We start from the raw sequence: 23661 nt of genomic DNA on the forward strand, positions 1-23661 counted from the left end.
ATGTTTTTCCCTTGGAAAAACAGGGCAAACAGAAAAGCAGTGCAAGCAGGCCATGGGAACTGACAGATGGTGCTAAGGGTCATGTTATATATAGGTCTGGCTGAGCAAAAGCTAAAAAAACGTCCTGATGTCACCCCAAGGCCAATAATTGTCTAACACAATAAGCAGGATATTTTAGGCCAAACAATAGAAAAAGTTCCAAATAACAGTTTTTCTTGACTAATATAACAGCCTCACAAAGCAGAGTGGAAGTCACCTGGCTGGGTATAATTAAGACACAGCAAGTATTTAGTTTCTCTCTCACACAAACATATGCAAGAGAACAGAGAGGGAAGGTAGATGTTGCTTCAGAATGCTGAGCTTTCAGTGTTGGACACATGTGCCCTGCTGACATGACTCCTTCCTACCCTTCTGCAGCTGTACTGTGTGGGAACTAATTTGGCTTTTAAAAGACCTGTACAGGAATAAACTGGGAGCAGAGTGAGAATGGCCTGGAGGTATTACTGAGCACTGCATGTCATGCCTAGAAGACTACACTAGTCCTTTCACCTCCCTAGAGGAAATAACTGTCTCTATGTGTTGCTTCTGTCCCTAATTTAGGTCTTTGGTAGAGATCTGAAAAGCCTCACCTACTCATCAGCAAATTCTATTGTCCATTTCACATTCAGAACATTCCCATTTATGCAATTCCTCTTTTCTACATTCAACACATTCTTCAGGAGCACAGGTCTCAAACTGCAGAGGGAATTCAAGACCCATGCAAGTAGGGATGAGGGGAAGAGCAATAGGTAAACAGAAAGAAAAAAAAAGCTGGAGAACCATTGTTTTTAAGCCTACAGCCTGAAATCTATGCCCAAAACAGGCGTTTAAGCTGGAAAGCCAGTGTGGAATTTTTTGCATCGTCCCTTGGGGTGAAACCTACTGGCTTTGTTGTTTTGAACTTATTTCTCTGAAATTTTTTAGAAGTAGCTTGACCAGGGAAAAAAAACTAGTGACTGGCACATTTTTCCCTATAGCAAATAGGGCTGAGTAATTTTCAGCATTACTCAGGGTACTTTGAGTATGCCAACAAGAATGAGGGTAGGCAAATAGAGATGCTCCATTTTCAGCATCAGTACATGATGCTGTCAAATTGCTCACTACCCAGGGTACACTCCAGAGCATTCACCATCTCATATGCTGAAAAGATGCTCACTAACTCATACAATAATCTGCCAAAAGGCTATGGGACTGACAGGCTCAGAGCTACACAAAACATGTGATTACTGCTAGGGATTTCATTTATTCTATATGGAGCAGGTGGAATCTTACCCTTACCAATCATTTTAAGACCTACAGTCTTTCTCTCTAGTGTCTCCCACCTCCTTCTCCTTTTAGCTCTGTGAATGACACCCACTAGTTAAGACTCAGCTGTCTCTGACCCTGACCATTTGATTCAAAACTTATGTTGTGAAAGCAATGGCTTTTTCTCTGAGTCAGATGTTTGATGCATCATATTTTTGGTAAGGCCACTGGTCCTTCAAGATGCTAAAGAAATCTGAGGGATTTCTGCTCATCACAACACAATTCTTCAACTAGACCAAGTGCCATCATGCAGGAGTGCCCCCAAGGAACACTACCTGCAATAGCACAGCTTTTTTCTCCAGCCTGGGTTCAGCAAGGGGAAGGAGGAATCACTGTGGAAAGGAAGCTTATATCAAATTTGAAAAGCCTCTTCAGGATCTAGTCGCTGCCAGGTAAACTCCCAGATCCCTTCCTTACACATCATAGCAAGGGGCTATTGGAGTGGCTGTGGCAGAGACACTGAGAAGGCAGTGTCTTTGGGACAGGACAGAATATTCCAGAGATCAGATATGCAGTGAGTTCCATAAAGAGCTTGAAGAAAGTACTTCTCTGTTTCCTCCAATTAAGCTAACACATTTTGCTTTATGTATTACGAGATTAATTCCAGAGTGTACCTCTTGCTGACTCAGGATGATTGAAAAGTAAGGCTCTATGAACAACCAAATTTGTAGAGGGGAGGAAGTTCCCCTTTTACCCATTATGCCAGCTTTTAAAACCAAAAGAGTCATAGGAAGACTAAGAGTGGTATGACGAACGTTATGAACGTTTTCCTGCAAACCTTTTTGCTTTCCTACTTTGATGGAGGCATTCCTGTTCAGCTTTGAGAGAAAGACAAAATAAAAGCTGTCCACTTCCATCTGGAGAGAAGCAGAAATCATTTGCCAGCAATGTCCTTTCCTGCCAGCAGGAAAAGTGCAGTGAAAAGCAGCACCATCGAGCTCTTTGCCACAAGAAGCCAACAGTTACTTAACCTGTTTGCACAGATCAACTCTACATACGCACATACATGTGCACATGTGGACAGATAGGTACACCACTGAGGGAGACGTACCATCAAACCCACCAAGCAAAACCAGACAGCATGCAAAATGCTTCAATTAGGGCTTCCCCCCTTTCTGGGATGACAGCCATCAAAATAAAAGGCTCCACATAAGTAACAAGTTGCCTCCTTTATACTCTTTTCCATGGGTTGTTTCCTTGTATTATCTGCATCTGATGGGCTGCTACTAAAGAGACATTTTTAATAAAGAGCTGTGACTGTGAGCTGTGTTTATGAAATTGTTGGAGCAATACGAGACAGCCCCATGGACTTCCTCAGTGTCACACTGACTAAGCATTTAGGGATAATCTGAAGTCAATGTAAGGGCAATTCTAGAGTCAGGGAGCACTCACCTGGGCTGAGCCTGCAGCTGACTTCCATGGCTGGGTTCCATTCTCCATTCTTGCAGGTCAAGTACTTATAATCTCCTTTCAGCATGTAGCCTTCGACACATAGATACTCTATGACACTGCCTGAAGTCAGAGGGTTGTTGCAGGGGCTAGGGTGGCATTTATAGCCTCCATTCTCAGGTTGTGGTGGCTGGGGACAATCTGTAAAAAAAGAAAGCATCATGAAGGACATCTCAGAGGAAGACACCTGTTACACAATATATATGACACGTAGGCAGACTTCTACCAATGAACACTCACTAAATTAAACTACTTAAACCAAGGAGAAAAACTGTGGCAGAGAACACTGCTCAGTTTCACCTCTGATATGTCTTCTGTGATGGCTAAATACTTCTTGTTATCCCAGTAGTACAATATAGTTGGCAGGAACCAGTCTGGTGATACTTTTGAACAGTGACACAGAGATTCTATTAGAGAGGCCCAGAAAATCCTTGATGCTATCTTTTCCCCACAGCACTTTCACTAGAGACTGAGGAGAACCTTACAACCAGGCTTTCCTACTAGCCTGACATGGAAAATGCACGAGACCTCCTACTGAAATGAATGAAGAATGCAAAAATCCCTCTATACTATGGGTATGGTGTTAAGGTACCCCACCACGAGGCACCCTGGAAGCCTGTAAAAGCATACTGATTTTGGCTATTTCACAGAGATATACCACCAACAATATGGGGAACAGAGCTTTTCTGCAGTAGGAAGAATTCACTGAAAGGGTGGTCAGGCATTGGAATGGGTTGCCCAGGAAAGAGTGGAGTCATCACAAGCCCTAGAAGTGTTCAAGAAGTGACAGGGCATGGCATGTAGTGCTATGACTTAGTTCCATGGTGTTGTTCAGTCAAAGGTTGGACTCAATAATTTCAAGAGATTTTTTCCAATCTTAGTGATTCTATGATTCTATTTGAAGACCAAATATTCCAGTCTACTTTTAAAAAGGAATTCATTATATTACAAAACATTTCTAAAAAAACCTCTGTTTACCTATGTGAACTCTGGAATGCTGAAGGCACTTCACATTCCTCCTTGCACCTCCACTATCCTGACTAGTGGGTATAGACATAGCACATGCCAGAAATTTTCTTGTAGAATTTTCAATAGTCATTCAAAAAAACCCAACAAACAAAAAATGAGGAAACTGCACCGAAAACAGAGTATTTGCATTGCTCAGAACTTCCTCTCTCCTGGCAGGTCACACTGACCCTGCAGAACAGTGCCAGTATCTCCCACTGATGACACGCATCTGCCTGGCTGAAAGATGGAGAATCCAGATTTTTCCCTTTAAATCCACATCAGCTTCTCAAACTTCATAAAAGAAAATACATCATAGATCCCTCTTGAGATATTTTGGAGCATGGAAAACCAGCCAACCATGTTCCATCACAGCACGTTGACTGAAGCCTGCCCTTAAACCCCAGAGCATGCGCTCCCATGTTCTGCCTCTAAAGGTCCCACTTACTGCAGGATAAACCATGAGAAACAGCTGGGCAAAGTTCAAGTAACTGGATTTTGGGAAAGACTTAAGCAAAAGAAAACTTGAGATTCGTTCACTTTGGAAAAATTTGCTACATTGCTGCATTGCAAGTGACCCTGGAACCTAATCACATGTGAATGCAGCATAGATGGTGCCTTGTAAATGCCAATAAACCCCAAGATGAAGTGCTGAGCAAAGCCGAAAACCCTCTGGTGTGAGTTCTGCCAGTTTTATAACTGCAATTCAATTTACTTCTTGAGAAAAGGTTAACAGGGGTCTAAGCAGTAGATTTTCAAGAAGACTTTGCTCTTGAGGAGATTTATTCTTAAATAAGCTTCAGAGAAGCCACTGCCCTGTGCCTCATGAGTATTAACTGTTACCTCTTCTGTGTTTTTTTATCTTTTCTTTCTGCCATAATTTTGTAACTAATTTTTAACCCTTCACCATGAGGCTAAAACTTGCTTACACTTTAAGCCTGTCCAACACTTAGGAGTAGTTGGGACCAGCCAAAGCAACAGATTAATGGCACATTTCACATTCAGGTACAAATGCCCTGATTCATCTGCAGCCTAGCAAAGAGCTTTCTTGCTAAATTGCAAGGAGCCATTTGAGCACCAGAGATATTTTTAGCAGTTTAACATGTACCTCTCTAGGCAATGGTAGAGAGGTGTGGATAAAAGCCACTGTTGCCACAGCAGTTGCCAAAACTCAAGAGCAGAGAAGACAACTTCTCTACACCTTTTTATACCACAGCAGGTACCTGGAATTTCTTGGGAGTCACGCACAGCATCTTTCTGCTAACTGATTGCAACAAACAGCTCACTCCCTCTGTTCCCCCTTCTCCTGAGCTGCACCCACGTGTGAGCCTGGCCACTGCACCAGGAGCCCTTTTGCACATGGAAGCAGCTCACTGTTTGGTTCCCCTTCTATCATGAAGTGCCACCTATACTGATGACGTTTCTGAGTTATGTACAAAAAACCAGCACCCAACAAGAAACAGGCACTCATTTACATTACAGTAGCACTCTCAAAAGCTTGGAAATACCACCACATTGGGCACTTGCAGAACCCTTACTTTGCCTCCTTACCAAAGGGCTTCAGGCGATGGCACAGCTATGCAACTGCAAACTGGTTCCCTCCTCACCTCCACAGGCCACTTGGCACACAAAAGGAGAGAAGCAGCTGATAGGTCTCTTCAAGCAGTTGTCCTTGACTTGTTCTCTTAACAGGGAAGGGAATTAGTCACCTCCCCTTTCCCTACTCCCAACCTTCATTTGCCATCACAGCATCCAAGAGTGTCACAAGTATTTTAAAATGTGATGGAAGAACACTGTTTATGTGCTGGGGAAACAGATAAAAAAGGTCTCGATCAGGTAGCCAGAACATCAGCACCTTCCATTCTCAACATGACTGAACTGATCCTGAACTGTCCTTTGCAAGGCAGCCTCAGGGGAACAAAGCACCTTGGAGCATGTAGCTTTGGGAAGGTCTACTAGACAGTGCTGATGGAATTAAAAATTGCTGAAGCTGACCCAGGCAAGGCTTGGGTGGGTACAATAATGGACTGGTGGTGCCTGAAAAACTGAGAAAGTCAAACACCTCTACTCCCCGCTGGACCTGGCATCTCTGACAGAACACAGCACCTTTGCAAATCAGGGTCCAGTACAGCAACACAGGCACCCAGAATGCTTGGGACAGACAATGCAGATTTCCACTACAGTGAACTGTTCCTCCGGTACCTAAGTACTCTCAGCTTTCACATGCTCCATTGCCTCTGTATGTGCACTCTAAACTGGAACTAATAGAAGAAAAGGTACGAGTCTGATTCTGCACAATCCTTTAGATCACCAGCAGCAAAGCTGATGCCCGAAGTTTGCAGCACTGGTATATCCACAGCTATATAGAACCAGGCAGAGCATCCCATTTACTGCTTTCCACAGAATAAACTACTGACGCACAAGGGGTGAAAAAAGCTGGGTGCCAACTGCTGCCAGAAGCATGCCCAGAGCAGCCCACTCCTGGCTACGTTTGCAGCCAGAAGGTGCGGATGGATGGGAATAGCTGCCTGTGCGAACTGTTTATTAGCACTCCAGAGCATGGCTGTGCCATACTGGTTCAGTACTGGGTTTGGGACCAGCCTGACCCAGCTCTCCTTCCAGCTCATGCTTCCCAGTGGGCTGCTCACGTTCAACCCTCAACAGTATTTGCATGCTGCTACGTGGTCCAGCTCCAGGCTGCACTGCTGTTTGGATATTACTTTGGCACACTGACACTTTTTGAGACACATGAACTAAACCCTGGAGGATGGTTTTTCATTATTTCAGCCCCAGTTAAAGCCTGACAGATTTCACAGGACACAGCAAAACTGTGACATCCTCCCTCCCTCCTGTCCCCATCCCCCCCTCCCCTCCCCTTCGCCCTGGGATTTACCCCTCCCAAGTTTCAAGGGGGTGTGACACACAGTGGGTACACACAGTGGATACACTAACCTTCCCACAAGGTTACAAAAAGTCCTTTAAATTTGTGGGACACTAAGTACATATATTGTAACAATCACCTCCTTGCCAATAGCATCAGCCTAAACTCACAGTCAAATATGCACTGGCATATTTGAAATAGAAAGAAACATGCAGGAATTTCATCAACTCCCACCCTGAAACACATGTTTTTGGAAGTATCCCAGGGCTTGTGAGACATCTTAAAACAAATGTTCATGCCAGGCAGGGAAGAATAAGAGAGCCAAGTTAGAGAAGTTACTAACTTCCTAGTGGGTTACTGATATTCTAGGCTTGCAAAGCTGTTGCCAGCATCTTGATTATCAAGCTTTGAGGATGCACAGAAGGGGGTTTTAAACCTTCTTGCACTGTGTGCAAAGGGGACAAAACTCTGCTCCAGAAGTCCCTATTTCTAAGTGGTACTGAAGCTTATGACATCTCCGGAGAGAGCTGGTGCTCTGCCAGCATACACTGCTGGAAAACAGGGAGGAGATAACAACTGGATAGAGGTCGAAACACTATGAACATCACTGAACTCTGTTCTGAGGTAAAGAAACAGTCATTTTCAGATCGACAGGCACAAATTAAGTTAAGCAATGGAGTTTCTGCAAATGCCATTCCAAACCATGAGTTATTTACCATATAGATGACTTTTTAATATGCAAATGAAAAAATACTAAGTCAGTATTCACCTCCACCCAATTTCCCACCAAATCACCTTCAATCACTTCAAGGAATGTTAACTGCTCTTATGTTCTTTGAATAGCTGTTACCAACTTGACAAGAATCACAACACTAAGGAACTTCTTTTTTATTGCAGTGACAGCATCATCCATCACATTGTATCTTCACCAGCTCCCTTTTCCATGACTCTGCTAATAGCAGGAAGCTCCACTTGCTTCCTCGTCCACCAGATTCACAGACAGGTGTGAGGCGTTGGAACCTAGCTTGTTTTAGATACAGTAAGAAATGTTGTTGGCTAAAATGATCAACCTAATCACCATAGGATGAAATGGACCTTCCATGTCTGGGCTGAGGTGAAACTGAGCCTAGGTCCTGACTGCTGACCTGATGCAGGATTACAAAGCATTTCTAACATAATGTAATAAAGACACAAATCCATGCCAGGGTCATATATAATGCCACAGATGGAAGCACATGGTATGCTGTGTGCTGACACAAAAGTAAGGAGTTTAGATACTCAGAACATGAACCCCAGGAGCACAGCCGAGCCTCCATCACTAAGAGTGAAATTCACAGATAAGCAGACGATTTCCAAAGCTCAAGCAGGATTAGCCTGTTGTGGTAAGGATCAAGCACAATACACTCCACTTATACGTACAATGAAAGATTAAAACATACTTTAATCTGACTGGATAATTGCTACAGAATTATAAAAGCTCCCCAGTACTAACCTTCTTTGCCCAGACATAACACCAAACAGGAGACTAAGACCTCTCTACAATCTTTGCTTGTCACTGTGTCTTTCTTTTTTCAACTAGTAAGATTTATGGACCCTGTCAGGGCTCTTACACCCCTTTTTTCTGCACCAAGCAACTGAACTGTACTTCGGTCACTCACTTGTTTTGTTGGGCAGCAAAATCCTCCTTAACAAAATGCATTCTTAAAAGAGAAAAACAACAAAACCCCACAAACAAACAAACAACAACAAAACCCACAACAGGACAACTTCTAATCATAATCACTAGAGTGCCTAACTATAGGTTTGTAACTGAGGGAGAACAAGTCATGGCATTGCTCACCTTACGTGGGCAGACATGTGGGTATAGCATTGCTTAACGAAGGGATGTTTTGCACTGAACATCCAGTGACATTTCTTCTTCTCCACAGCAGGACACAAAGGTCACTAAAGCTAGGACAGGAACAATTCTGACAAATTATAGTTACTCTTTATATGAGTCAGGCTCAAATCCCAGCAATTCCAAGAGGAAGTTGGACTGAGCCTCAGGTAAATTCCTCACTGACTACACAAGTGCTCTAGCAGGTTTAACCATCCTCAGAGCAGTGTCAGAGGAACCTTACATGTCAGCACTGAAGCATTTTGGAAACCATTTGGGTTTACAACTGCTCTGCTGGATGCCCTGAACACGTGCCCCCCATTTGGATGTTATTAAACTGTCCGGCCTTTAGACATACCACAACTTCTGTGGGATAAGACTGGAAATGGAAGATCCTAAGCTCAGTACTTCTCTTTCTTCATCCACAAGATTTAATCCATTTAAGAGATACTATCAAGACTCACAGAGGAAAAACACCCTATAAACAAAACCCACCCTCCTGATCAAGCTGAACATGTCCCCGCCTAGTCTGGTTCAACTTGACATGATTGTCTCATGCCAGCATGACCTACCTGGTGAATGAACACCTTTGTGAAGCAGAACACATAAGCACCCAGTTAAATTGTTCCAGTGCTAGAGGCCATACCATTTCTTTCATGCTGTTTCCTCTGAAGCCTCATCATAACTTTTTTGTACTATCCTGACTGCCCTACAGTAGGATTTCTATAGAGGAGCTTAGAAAAAGTTGGCTTGCCTCAAAGTATATCTTTTTGTCTCTTCTCATATCTCCTTTCACATACAAAAGTTTCCTCCTGGTCACAGTTATTGCCTTTGCTTATTCACTCTCTTCCAAGTTGTGCTTCAGCGCATTCCACAATGGCAAGGAGCACTTCTCTGTCCAAGTCAGTTTTCCGAAACATTGCCACCATTATTCTCTCCGACAGGACTTGCCACTAGTCTTAGAAATAGCACATCCAGAAAAAGCATCCAAAATGAACAGAAAATATCCCCATCTTTCAGTTACCTGTCCCCGCTATGGATACTTTAATTTTCAACTTGGAAAATTCGTGTGTGCATCGTTTCAGTACAGCAGAGGGAACTGCAAAAGCTACTACTACATTACTTCTGGCAAGGACCTTCCAAACAGCCCCAAAGTCTCTAGGACACCCTTGAGAGTAATCCTTCCTCTCTACTCCCACCTTCAATCTGGGTCCTGTCACAGCTAAATGGGTGGTCTGAAACATCAGCTGCATCTGAAGCCATACAATGCTTTTTCACAATAAAAACCTGACAGCCTGATGCAGTCAGCAGGCTAGAAGTGCAAGTCAAAGCAAGCAAGAATACCCACTTCAGCTTCTATAGGGTCTGGCAATTCTAGCAGAGTGCTGCCCATGGATCCCATTCAGGGCTGATACCGAACATTAGTTTCACTTAGGAAGCAATTGAATGAATTTGCTAACAAGAGCTCTGGCCCTATGTGCTAGTAGGAGAAGAAACATTCTTTTCTCTCCTTGCAGAGTTTCAGTTCTTGACAGCAGGACAAGACCTCTTCACCCAACCTCTCCACTAATCTCCTGGTTATTTAGTAAGCCAACAAGGAAAGAATTTACCCCTTCCTTTGCCCAGTTCTTGGATATACTCCCAACCTCTGTCTCTGGTACTCAGAGAAGCGTGAATGTGACCCAACCAGATAACAGTGTCACTACTGTCCTTACCCACAGCAGCAGGGTAGTCAGCCACAGTGAGAAGCTGACTGAGCAGCTTCTTGAGCAATAACAAGCCTCCAGTGCTGCAGACAAACTACAGTGCTTCAGCTCACACCTAAAGGAACACACTCTTCAAGTTTTCATGCAAGTAACTACCTTATTTGTTTGTCGGGGGGCTTTTTGGGGTTTGTTTTGGTCTGTTTTGTTTGGTTTTTGGTTTGGTTTTTTTTAAACTTAGCTTTTCCTCCTAGAGAAGGGGTTGTCTCAAACCTTTCCACATTTGCTAGGGTAGGACAGATCCCTACCTAGCATATGATGAACTCAAACTCCACTACCTACTGAGAGAAAACAACCTGCAAAGTAGCACCAAAAATAAAGGCACACATACAACTGGCACACATACAGTTTTCAATAGCAAGCACTTATTTTATAAACCCTTCCTAACTAGCAGACAGGAAATTAACTGTCCAAGTTAACTGGTTTTCTCATGTCAACTTCATTTCATCCCCAACACTCTGAAGAGTCTCGGCTAAAGGTGGTTTGCTGCCTTGAGGAGAAAAAAGATTAAAAAAAAAATATATACATCTATTTTATTCAAACAACATGCAGCTATCTGTCATGTCCCTGTAACCCAAACCTCCTGCTGTGTCATCCTCTGGGCAAGCAGGGGAAAAACACCATGGCTGCAGTGACACTGTGACTGCAGAACAAAAAAATTCCACAAGTTTCCAGTCAGGAATTTTTCTCCTTAAACCAGGCCCTTCAGTCACACAAGATTTTCTTCTGCCTGAGGCAGGACTGGTGTTTAGCTCCACAAGTTTTCTGCAGTGGGGGATGATGAGGGAAGATGACTAGCCAGCTTTGCTCTCAGTGTGAAATCCAGACAGGCAACATCCTTGATTTTCCTCTTCCCTTGTGCATACAAACCAGCCTATAAACAGCAGAAGCCGCTTTTGGCAGCCCCTCCCTCAGCAGCAATTTGGTTTTAGTAAGAAGCAAGTCTGTTACCATTTCATACCCCTTTTAGACTAATTTCCTCAACTAAAGACCATCTTTTACCAAAGGAAAAACCACTTCCGAGACAGTTGGTCTGCAGAGAAAAGGCACCTTGATAAGTTTTGATCAACAGCACTGCTGCGCCCCACCCACACCTTCCTTCCTGTTGAGAAAGCAATGACAGGGGGATGTGCTTTACTGGTAGATAGAAAAGCAGTCACCTCCACCCACATTCCCCAGCATGAGTGCCAGCTCCATTTCTGAGTGCTAAATATCTTCAGATTTCCACCTAACCATGTTTGCATGGATACGCTCAAAAGCTTTCAGCACAGCAGCTTCTTATTATGCACCCTCTGCTCCTGCATTGTCCTCCCCATGCAGAGAACAGGAATTAGTATTAGGCTAGGAAATGGCTCACCAAGTATTTCAGGGACAGTCACTGCTTGTAACAGCAGGTTTGTGCTGAACACAAAGGGCCATGTGCTTTAGACCAGAATTTCACTTGACAGCCTGGCTCTGTGAAGCACAACAACGACCTGCTCTGGGAATAATATTTGAGATTTTACCCTCTTCCAGCATCTTGGGGACATTTTTTAGCCCATGGAACAAAATTCCAACACAAATGCCTCCTACAGTCATTAGAAAGGCTTATCCCTAGAGGACAAGTGGGTCACTCCCAGTTGAGGTGTAGCATGCTTTGTTCCTCCTTTCAGGTAGCTCAGGGTGTTGGTGGGGGTTTTTTGTTTATTGCCCACAAGTCTGCTAACCTTTATATTTTAACTATACAAATACAGTAGCTGCAGATACAAGATCTAAAAAGGGACCCAGACTGAAGCTGTCCTCTGCCAGCTGGCAACAGTTGAGAATTTGGTGTGTTTCTAGCCGGAGACAGCATTTACTCCATAAAAGACAGATTACCAGATGCCCGGGTTTTCCACTGGTCTGTAATTTCTGGGGTGGAGATGGGGACTGGAAACAGGAGAACAGATTTTGAACCTTTTCCTTTTCAGCACTCTGGCTTTCTCTAGCACATGAGCAGATGGATCATTTCCCAGAGGGATCCAGCAGCTGCTGGCGGGGCCCAGTCACAACAGCTGAGGCTAAAGGACCTCTTTATATTTAACTTACAGAAGGCAGAAGTCACTAAAAGGCCTCCATTGTGAGCACACACACTTCTCACCGACTCTGCCCCTAAAATATTTTAAGCCTCCCTAAAAACACACTGCAAAACATAACCCTCTTTGGGCTCTGTGTATTAAGCAGAAGCCAAAGTCCACTGAAAAATAAGCTCTCTGTCTTTACTGGCTCCAGATGCTGCTTACTCTGAAGTCAACGACAGAAGAGCAAACTGAGCAGGACTGGAGTCTTCACAGGGAAATTGCAGTTTCCCCAGCAAGGGCATACTCTGAAGAGGAGGCTTATTTTTCTTTATATCATAATGTGAGTAAATGAGAAGAACAAAAGCAAAGAGATTTGTATATACAATCATATAGCTCTGCATTTATATAATTAGACACTAGCATTTACAATGTGTACAGTAACAGGCACCCCTCACAGTCATCCCATACACACCAAAGCTGCCTTTCTTTCCCCCCCCCTTTTTTTTTTCCCTTAGGACAAGGGAAGAAAAAGCAAGGAAGAAAAGACTCTAATTGCAGCCTTCCACCAATGCAGTCGCCATCTGGTAACTCAAGAGACACATGGAGCTGAATTATCTTAATTAACGTGTTACAAAAGTATTTAAAAAACTCTATGCTTATTAACACTCAGCTGTGATTAGCCAACCATGGAGGAAGCCTCCTAGTGCAACATTAATTATGGGTCTTGTCTGTCTATTAGAAATATGATTTTTTTTCCCCAGTAGTTTATCTCTCTCCTAAAATAAAAACCATTAGCATCAAAGCTTGCTCTAAAATGCAAATTATATTTACATTTTACAAGAGTCAAAATGTTTAGGCTATATGAAGCTGCCACTGGTGCTTCTACAGTGATACAGATTGTCTAGATATAAAATGTACTTCTCTATGCCCCTTAGAAAGCCTTGCTTCAGTTAAGCAACTCCCACTCCCACTCAAATTTTAGCAGAAAAATAAAGTTTTATACCTTTCTTTCCCCTTCCAAAACAGGACAGACTTTGCTGTATGCTAGGCAGTTGAAAAACCAAGACACAAATTCCAGGGCTAACAAAAACCACAAGTGCAAAAGGAAGCTTTCTGCGACAGAAAGCAGCAACCTAAACACAACTGCACTCCAGCAGCAGATCTGCCTCCCCAGAAGAATGCTACTCACTATGACAACTGTATTATTTTCCCTGCAACAGGCCCACCTGTAACATGGTCCCCTCAGATACATTCTCAAATGATTCAGCCTGACAGGCTCCGAGACTAACACTGCCAAGTTTTTCAGACTTGGCTCTGCGTTATGTTTGTACAGGGCTGGCTGCAGTGGGGCTCTCATCCGCACTAGGCATCCTGAACATCAGGATAACACCAAATTATAAGACAAAAAACCTGGTGCTTTTAAATAAAGCCAGGATTGATAAATTATTTTGGGAAACACTAACAAGGAGAAAGAAACAAATCAGAACAACTGCAGAAATATTTTTAAGATCTTCTGATAAAGTAATCTTATAGTTGCACACGCACACACACACACACATGTACAAATAAATTAAAATTGTTGTTGATGTATGTGGAAGCTCACGAAGCTTGCTCAGGTCCAGTAAAGATGAAGACCAAATGACCAGTACTTTACAGCATCCCATATTGCCAGGACAGCATAAATAATTTGCATCTGGGCTGCACCTGAGTCAGCAATACAGTGGCCCCAGAAAAGCCAATGTGATACAGAAACCTGCTCTCACCTATGGGCACAGCACAGCTTTCCAAGTGGCCCACATTTCATTTGCTTTTGTTTTCCAAGGCCGCTTCCAGCCTCCCTGTGCCTTCTTCCAACTCCTCCGTAATTACTTCCACATGTTCCAAGAAGGAAATAAGCAAGTGTTGTAATAACACTTTGTATAATGAGCAGGGTCCCAGATTCTGCTTTTGAAACCCAAAGCCCACTGTTGTAAGTAGCCTTGTGGATTCCTCCCCCTTCAAAAGTTGGATTAGGAGGGTCTCTCTAAGATAGCTGCATATGGGGTTTTGTTTGAAATTCTGATTATCAGGAAATATAAAGGGTGCAAAAGTGTTTGCCACATGGGGCAAAGGCAGCTAACAATCACTGGGGCCTCTCTTCCTCTCACTGACAGCTCTTTCAATTCTAAATCTTACTTTATATTGCAACAAGGAGGAGAATATTTAAAAAGAATAAGAACTGTCAAAATAATTTGATGGTCTTACAAAAAAGGAACAGATAGCTGTGCAGGAACTTACTTATATCACACAACTTTGATTTGTCATCTTGTCCTGATCACTTGTTCCCAAAATCCTACAAAATTAAAAACTGGTCCCAGGAGTAACCTGCACATGTACCCTGTTGTTTCTTTGTTCCTAGGTGGGTTTTTAATTTGCATACAGTAATACACCAAGGGTGTTTTTTTAGGATAGAAGTCTGACACACACATGGGCCTCTGGTATCATGAAAAACATGACTCTTCAGCAAAAACAATGAGACAGTATAGGAAAAAGCATTACTATGTTGTTCACCCTAATTTGATGTTCATGCTGATTTTGGACACCAGGTTTTGATACCACAGAGATGACTGATCTGCACTGACTGGTCTGTTAAGGCCTGACTGAAATAAATATAGCCCCTCTACTGATGTTAGGTGAGGACATACCTTCAGGATACAGAAGAGCAAAAGTCATCTCTACCAGTAAAGTGACAGGAGGCCTTCAATTTAGCAGTGCCTCAGGAGGCTTAACTTTCTTGTGGATTTCCATATGATTATAAAACACTTCCACTCCGGAAACTTCAGCCTAGTACAGCAATTAGGTTTCTTTCTTCAATAAGGCCTTACAAGTTCTTGCTATGGCAGTTTCCCACAATATGTCCCTGTTGTGGACTCCAGCATGGCCAGTCACGCTCTGGATGGCACATATCACCTGGCTGGTAACACTAACAGCAGTAGTGTTCTACATTGCTTCCCTTCCACTGTGAGGTGGAACTCAGGCAGACACCACCAAACAACACAACAATAGGCTTCCCCTTACCCAAGAGGCCAGCCCATGCTCACCTTCTAACCCCAGTTCTGATATGGCTTATTCTGAGACTTGACACAGATCATTGCACAGTCATGAATCTGCTCAAGAGGCAGTCCTAAATTCCAAAGGGATATGGGAATCTCTGAACTAAGAACTTTTGAGTTTAAATACACTAGGCAAGTCACTTTAAAGCTCTGACCTGGTAGGCCCCCTTCATTCACTAATGAGCCTTTTGCAGCTGATTCATTTTTCATCCTTTCAGTAGCAGCAGCTGTTGCCTCTGACTCAGCCTATCCAAAAAGTACTAATTTGGAAGTTTGGCCAAGGCTGATCTAGTAATGGCACGCACACAGGAGATCACTGTGCGCTAAATGCTGTTCCACTTTCATCTGTGTGGAAACTGAACTGGGAAGCTCAGAGCCCTGGGTTACTTTAAGCTGCCCTCTGAGGCAAGTCTACTGACAGCTTTGCTAGGGAAAGGTTGGTGAGGACAGTGATCCCAAAACCTCAAACTGATATGCCAACAAATGGGAGAATACTTTTTTATCCTGCCATGCTATATATCCTCTGGCTTTTGGCACTGGTCAGGACCATTGAACCCAACAGAATCTAATATCTGGGCAGATTTTTTTATCCTTTAAGAATGACTCATCTGTGTCATGGGACTTGTCAGAACAAGCACTCAGTTAATTTACCACTGGCTGGGCAGAACTGCAAAGACTTATTAGCCCTGTCTCGTTGGAAAGCCTCTCTCTTAAGCACACTTCGTATTTTCACTCTAGATGTGGTAGGTTAGCTGAAAGTATTGTCATCTTTTTTACTGGCTTTAGAGGAGCTCAGCACCACAACCAACTTCTCTGCAGAGTCCAGCAGGAAAAAAAAAGAAAAAACCAAAACAAACCACTTGATCACTCTTCAAGTCATCCTATTCTATATAGTGACAGAAGTACTCCACATGACAAACTTGGCTTTTCCAGAGACCTCAAAGTCTTACAGACTCCCACTTATGCAAGTTCAATCATTCTGAGCTACACTTGCTTGAACCAATTAGCTGATACAGACTCAATCCAGACTCTAGTAACTCAAGAGCTCTAAGACACACAGAGTGAAGCTGAAGAACTACTTTTCAAAGAAAAATAAGAAGTTTTTTTTACTGAGAAGAGCTAGCTATGATACACCTTTCTAAATTGTCTAACACTTCTAAGAGTGTTGGGCAATTTAGGAGCTAGCAAGGTAGTAGTAGGAAAAGTCATGTCAGACCCTCATAACCTGCACTGAAACTTAACACCTACTCAGTAAGTGGTCTTCTCTATTTACTAGCAATACAAGTAACTAGAGAGTGTTTTTTGGCAAGAAGGGAGGAAACCCAGTGAAGCTATCAGTAAGCTTGCTTTGTGACTAGAGCATGACTAGCAAGAGGCATCAAGGTCTGGTGGGATGCTGCTGCTACTTTGATTTATCAGTCACAGAAGACACCATCAGCTCTGGCAGAACAGGCAAAGTCCCACACATTCCACCCACTCAGAGTCTTCTGGGGATCAAATGGCACACAGAAAGTAAATGGTAACTTAATATTATGCATAAATGCAGTGAATAGAAGAAATCAGATTTTCAGCCACCTTCATTTAGAAGGCTGTACTGCTATACAGATGTACTTCAAAGAGTTTGGTTTTGTATCTCCATTTTCCCAGTTCCTACCAACAGCTCTAAGCAAATTAATGGACACGACACAGCAAATTGTCAAAAGCATACCTAGCAGTAAACATGAATTCTTTCTTTCTGTCTTTCTAGCTCCTCATCCCAAACACCCATAGGGTAAACATAGCTGAACTGGATAAAAAAAAAGCCAGGATTGGGTAACTGTTCAAAAAACAAGCTCCTTCCATAGCTGGCAAGAAAAGTGTTCAGAGAAGATGTGTTAAAGAAGTTCTTGCCCTTCGAAATACTGCTTGTCCTTTGACACTTTCACTATAGCCACTGGAGTCAAACTACAAGCATGTCAAAATATCCAGCTTGAAAAAGCACGTAGTAAAAAGAAATCCAGCTTATTAAAACATGTAATAATAAAAAAAAAAACAACAAACACCTCAGGGATAGCAACTGCCAATATAGAACCCATCTGTAGCCCTCAATGCCTGACAAAAACATAAGAAAAGATGAAATACCACTCCTTCCATTTGACATAAAAAGAAGTTATAAAACATACAACCCAAAACCCCACAGTGTAACTATTTTTCCAAACAAAATCTTCAGGAAACAGATCTCTTCGAGGACTGTTAAACTTCTGTCTTGTTTCTCTGCACTTCTCTGCTTTTAAGCAATAAGAAATACAAGACCGTACATATTCTTTGCATCTTACTTATACTCCCTGGTAACCTAGACAAGTTCTTTGTTCTGGAACTATTAAAATGCCAAGTTAAAGCCACAAAGATGACCAGGGGACTGGAGCATCTCTCTTAAGAGGAGACTGCAGGAGCTGGGCCTGTTTTGTCTACTCTTCAAGACTGAGAGGAGATCTCATCAATACATACAAATATCTCAAAGGCCAAGAGGGTGCCAAGAGGATGGTGCCAGACTCTCTTCAGTGGTGCCCAGAGACAGGGCACAGAGTAATGGCCCTAAACGGAAACATAAAAAGTTTCACCTCAACATGAGGAAGAACTTCTTTACATTGAGGGTGGCAGAGCACTGGAACAGGCTGCCCAGGGAGGTCAAGGAGTCTCTCTCTCTGGAGACATTCAAAACCCACCTGGGCATGTTCCTGTGTAACCTCCACTAGGCAACCCTTCCTTGGCAAGGGACTTGGACAATGTGATCTCCAGAGGTCCCTTCCAACCCTAACTATTCTGCGATTCTGGGGAAAAAAAAATATCCTCATAATGCTTTATTATAGGGTCACTTTTCATAGAGTCATAGAATGGTTTGGGTTAGAAGGGACTTGAAAGATCATCTAGTTCCAACCGTCCTGCCATGGGCAGGGACACCTTCCACTAGACCAGCTCAGAGCTCCATCCAACCTGGCCTTGAACACCTCCAGGGATGGGGCATCCACAACTTCTCTGGGCAACCTGTTCCAGTGCCTCACAGTAAAGGATTCCTTCCTAATATCTAGTCTAAATCTACTCTCAGTTTAAAGCCATTCCCCCTTGTGCTATCACTGCATGCCCTTGTAAAAAGTCCCTCTCTAGCTCTCCTGTAGCCCCCTTTAGGTACTGGAAGGCTGCAATTAGGTCTCCTCACAGCCTTTTCTCCAGGCTGAACAACTCGAGCTCTCTCAGCCTGTCTTCATAGGAGAGGTCCTCCAAGCATATTCATGGTCTGCTCTGGACCTGCTCTAACAGGTAGGTCCATGTCCTTCTCATGTTGGGGGCCATAGAGCTGCACATAGTACTCCAAGTGGAGTTTCAGAAGAGTGGAGCAGAAGGGCAGAATCACCTCCCCCAACCTGCTTGCCACGCTGCTTTTGATGGAGCTTAGAGTTGGCTTTCTGGGCTCAAGTGTGCACTGCCAGGTCATGTTGAGCTTCTCATCAACCAAGCACCCAAAGTCTCTCCTCTGCTCAGAGCTGCTTTCAATCAATTTTTCTCCTTTCCTGGTGTTTTTGAAGCACAGCTGGCCTGACAGAGGCTCAAGAGCCTTGGAGGCACACAGCTTCAGCTTCTACCTACTGCCACAGAGCCAGCCAAAACACATCACATTGAGACTATGGATCCTTACACCAGAGGCTGACATTTTCAGGTGGGAGATGCAGCTTAATGACTGGAACTAAGGCCTAGGCAGAAGGGACCTAGGCCTAGAGAAACACACCACCGATAAACTAAGCTGAGGTTTTGCCTCCCTGCCTCAACTTGCCCGTTCAGAGGGGTTTTTTCTTGTCTACCCTTGTGAATATATGGTTTCAGTTAGTTTGGAGCACTCGATGTGATGATTTAAGGGTTCTTGTCAGCCATATAATTATTTTCAATAACAAAGACTTACAGATTAATTTGACTGCTTTACTATTCATGTCTTCCTTTTCTATACCAAGAAAGCCAACCCAGAAGGCAGGATTTCACAGTTCAGCAGTTCTTCCACACAGGTCTCTCTGGCCAGGAATTTACTTCAACCTATACTGTCATAAATAGGACTACCACATGGCTGAAGATCCATATGCTGCATTACCATCTTGCAGTGCTACTGTCTGTTTTCTTCTCCACTTCTGCTTCTTGTATGCCAACTGGGGTTTTTTTATATTATTTGTGACATTTCATTAAGTTTCATTTATTGTTCTGAGGCGTTTATTTGCTCAGCATTCTCAAGTGGCTTCCTTCAGCTACATATTATCTACACAGCATCACCAGTCATGTCAGAGTAGTTCTTGCTAAACCAGCATGAGTATTTCTCAGGGCAACGTAATTTAACAGGATAACAACAGTGCAAAAATGCTAGATTGAGTTTTGGTTACAGAAAGTACCAAGAATCACACCTCAGTGACTGCACTTTACCTGGGTAATTCCTGTCTCTGACAGACCAAGCCTGACTGATACTACTATCATTTCCAGCCAGCCAGACCTTGGGGTCTAGGACAGGGCCTTATAGAAAAGAAGAGACTGTTGCAGCCCAGGTTCTTCCAGACATTTCAGCTGATTGGCAGATGCTGTTACAAAACCCTGTTTCCTTGAATACCACAAGATCCAAAACAACAACATGAAACTGTTTTGCTTGTTCTCCTCTGCACCTTCCGGCCAGCATTTACTTTCAAGTTCCTCCTGAGCTTCCTACAGTTTTTTCTCCTCCTTTCTAAAGTCCTACTGTTCCTCCCCACAGCCATCCTCCATCAAATGTGTATGAGACAATTCCTGCTCAGCTCCAGCATTCTCTTGCGTCAGACAATAATTTCAACTCCCTAGCTCCATCAGAGATAGTGTGGTTAGCTGGGGCTTGGGGGGTTGTTTTGGTTTTGTTTGGGGTGAGTGTTTCAGGTTATAGGTTTTTGGAGACTTTTTAAACATTTATCTACAAGGACAGCTTTTGTACATTTTGTACATTTCAGCAACATTTAAGTAAAAATGTAGTGGATACATCCACTACATCACTACTTGTGCCTTTTTGTCTAAATTGTCAATCCAGCGGGACAACATTTTAAATTTGGTTTCAAGACCTGCAGAACCATGTTATCTTCAGAGAGGCTTATGAGAATGAAATGCTGATTTTACATTATAAAATGTCATTATAACAGCTCAATCCTGTGATATTCTGAGAAAGAGGATGAGGTGGGAAGGCCAGATTATGAAAAAAAACCCCAAGTAACTATTTAAAGGATTTATTTATTTATAGGTTCATGATTCAGAGAACAAAATCCCTTCCACTACCCTGGTCAACACAGAATACATATGTATAGACACTGATCTAGCAGGCAGATTTCACAATCACCACCTGACTCAGGCTTTGGAAGGGAAACAGTAAGCAAGAGTGACCAAGACAGTAGGAGAAGTTATAGCCTGTCAGTTAAAAACAACAACACAATCTTTCCCAAATCATGCAAGAACAAAGCAGTTTCAAGTTCCTTATACAGAAAAAAAAAAGAGTATTTCAGATGCTCCCTGGGGAAGAATGCCGTAGAGGAAGCTGTCCCAGCATGTCTGAATGCCACAGGAAGCACAAAAGGGGAAAATTCCTGAGTGTTCCCAGCTTCCTCAGAGCTGGGGCCAGAGCTCAGAGGAATGCTAAGACCACCACCCTGGTGAGCACTCAGACTCACATTACAGCTGGACTCAGATCTGCCTCCCATGTCATCACATGAACACACAATGGCAGAATGGTAGGAAGCAAGCATCCAAATCCCAACTCTTCCCCAATATCAGTGCTCCCATCTAATACTCCCTCAACCTAGGGAAAAAAAAAAAAAACAACAAAACAACAAAAAACAAAGCAATCAAAAAAACCTCAAAACTCTGGATCTGTTTTTGTCCCCCCTAAGAGTACTTATATGACAAAAGCTTAAAACGGGAGAAGGCAGAGGTTATGCTCCCTCGTTCTACAGACCCAGTAACTGAACATGCCTTACACACACCTTCCTGGTCCTCACTTGGCTTCTGCCAATCAGTCCTGACATGAGGCAGATACAGGCCCTGCCCACTGATTCAGCAAACCCCATATCTGTGAGGAGGCAGCTCACAAGCAGATTGCTGGACACTTTCAAGAAAAACACAAGATCCCTCAACACATGGGGCAGCCCACATCCTAACAGCTGACCTCATGCATGTTCCCAAGTCACATTTTCAGGGAGCTGAAGAAAGCCTCTCCTGCATGAGACTCCCCAGACAGAGGGTTCAATTCAGGCTCAGTTACTTCTGAGGCACCAGACACCCACACAAAGCTGGAAGATATGGCACAGGCCCTTCAGGAGCTCTGCACCCTTCCAAAAGTGAGGCCACTGACTTCAGACCACTCTCAGTCACCTATATCTGCCTACATCTGAACACTTCCCATGCTAATTAATTCAACAACCCTACTGCCATTCCCAGATCATCATCTAGCCCTACATCCATGTGCCCTATGAAATTCAGGGCCTTTCTACATTCCATGAATTCTCTGAACTAAGAAATCTCTCCTCCTCCTTTAAACATTCACCAGTTAATGCAGTTTTTCTTTCTCCCTGCAGCACATGTTCAAATTTCTCCCATCACACCTTCTGGATTATAATTCAGTAGAGAGGCAATAAACCACCAAGTGTTATTATGGCCAGATGAAGTTTATCAGTTGATGAAAATGAAGACCCCAGACACAGTGAAAATAAACAGTACACAGAGTGTCCCTACACCTATTGTTCCTAAGATGTAGTAATTCTATGCCGGGCTGATGTCTCTTCAGCTACTCAGGGTAGCTCAGTCTACCAGAAAGTTTGGCAAAAATGCTCAGACAGTGGTTATAGCTTTCTTGGTAGGGAGTGAAAGCTTCCCATGTAACCTTGAGATCCATTTACTGTATGGTTCAATCTCTTTCCAGTTTGTAAAGTTTCTCACAAAAAGGAAATGGAAGACTCAAAGAAATCATGCTAAAAATAGCAAAAATGCTGCCCCTCAGAGAGAGACACACTTGGGAACTCTCCCAACTGCGTATGCAGACTCCTTGAGAACAAAATCTTATGCCTGAGAACTAATGGGAAAAAACAGCTTGGAGGGAAGTTATTTTGATGCTGATAAATTAACATCCAGACTGTAAAATACAGTTCCAGAGAAAAACCAGGAGTCCAATTACTAAACTTATCAGTTACTGTTTTGTAACGGATTTCTTTTTCATACTGATACAGAAAATTACAGAGAATAGCATATGCATTTAATCAGAGAGAATAAGCATTATAGGCGAACAATGTAAACAGAAATCTGAGAGCTCCTTTACCCAGAGCTTTCCTGGTTTTTATTCATTTGTTTCCCCCTCTCCTCCATATGATTGGGGAAAATGATATTTGAAGTCTTTCAGGGGAAGGAAATAACAAAAAACCTACTGTATTAGTAGTAATGCAACAGGCACTGCAGAACCACATTCAGCAGGCAGCAGGGAGCTACTACGACAAAAGGCAGTAAAAAATGCCACAACCCCTTCTTAGAAACTTCTGGTAATTTTCCTTTCTTCCCATCTCCTCCACCCCCATACAATTTGCTCAGCACACAGGAGTTACTCTTTCTTACCAGATATATCACACAGACACTGTCAGAACTTTCTTCCTCTTGCCAACATAACTATAGTCAGGCTGTCCAAAGGCTGTTGCGTTCCATTTCACAGAGCCGATCACGTCAGATAGCCTGCAGAACCATCCTTTATTCTGCCCATCGTCCATCCCCTGTCTTTTCTATTCACTTTTTAGAAAAGGTTACTTTAGCTACACTTAGCATGAGGATGCTACTCACAAGAACAGCTATATTCTGGCAGTTGACATGGAGAGCAGAGGACAGTGCTCCTAGGAGACAGCTCAGCTTCTGTGGAAAGTAACTCAAGTTTGGGAAAGAAGGGAAAAGTGCTAAAAGTTCCTGCTTCCCAACTGGACTTCCTCATAATAATCTGTATCTTTCATTAGGGTATTAATGAAATACTTAACAACACAATCTAAACATACAAGGGTCTCTCCTCCCAAATCACTGCTTACTGGTCAGAGCACTCCACTGGAGTTTGACAACATGTCCTCCAGCTAACACCACATTCCTCCTGTGCATGCACACAAGAGCCTTCTAAAATCTCATAAGAGATATGCTAGTATCAAAGTAGGAAAGGCTCTTT

General features: G+C 43.1%; 1 protein-coding gene and 1 long non-coding RNA gene across 10 annotated transcripts in view; one reads left to right on the plus strand and one right to left on the minus strand.

Moving 5' to 3' along the window:
* The window catches only part of SUSD6 (sushi domain containing 6), an 87126-nt gene that overhangs the window by 9298 nt on the left and 54167 nt on the right, over positions 1-23661 (minus strand). For 8 of the 9 annotated variants that reach the window (XM_017830642.1, XM_017830647.1, XM_017830648.1 and 5 more), the window contains one exon: positions 2737-2934. In XM_017830642.1, coding sequence (XP_017686131.1) covers positions 2737-2934 — 198 coding nt within the window. Of the gene's footprint in view, positions 1-2736; positions 2935-15041; positions 15085-23661 lie in introns of those variants that run through there. The other variant, XM_017830649.1, reaches the window with a different exon arrangement.
* Positions 10247-13162, plus strand: LOC108505046. Its single transcript, XR_001877360.1, has 3 exons — positions 10247-10409; positions 12569-12697; positions 12873-13162. It is a non-coding gene; the product is annotated as an uncharacterized LOC108505046 (long non-coding RNA).

This window comes from Lepidothrix coronata, unplaced genomic scaffold, assembly GCF_001604755.1.
Source record: "Lepidothrix coronata isolate B3197 unplaced genomic scaffold, Lepidothrix_coronata-1.0 Scaffold182, whole genome shotgun sequence".
NCBI lineage: Eukaryota > Metazoa > Chordata > Aves > Passeriformes > Pipridae > Lepidothrix > Lepidothrix coronata.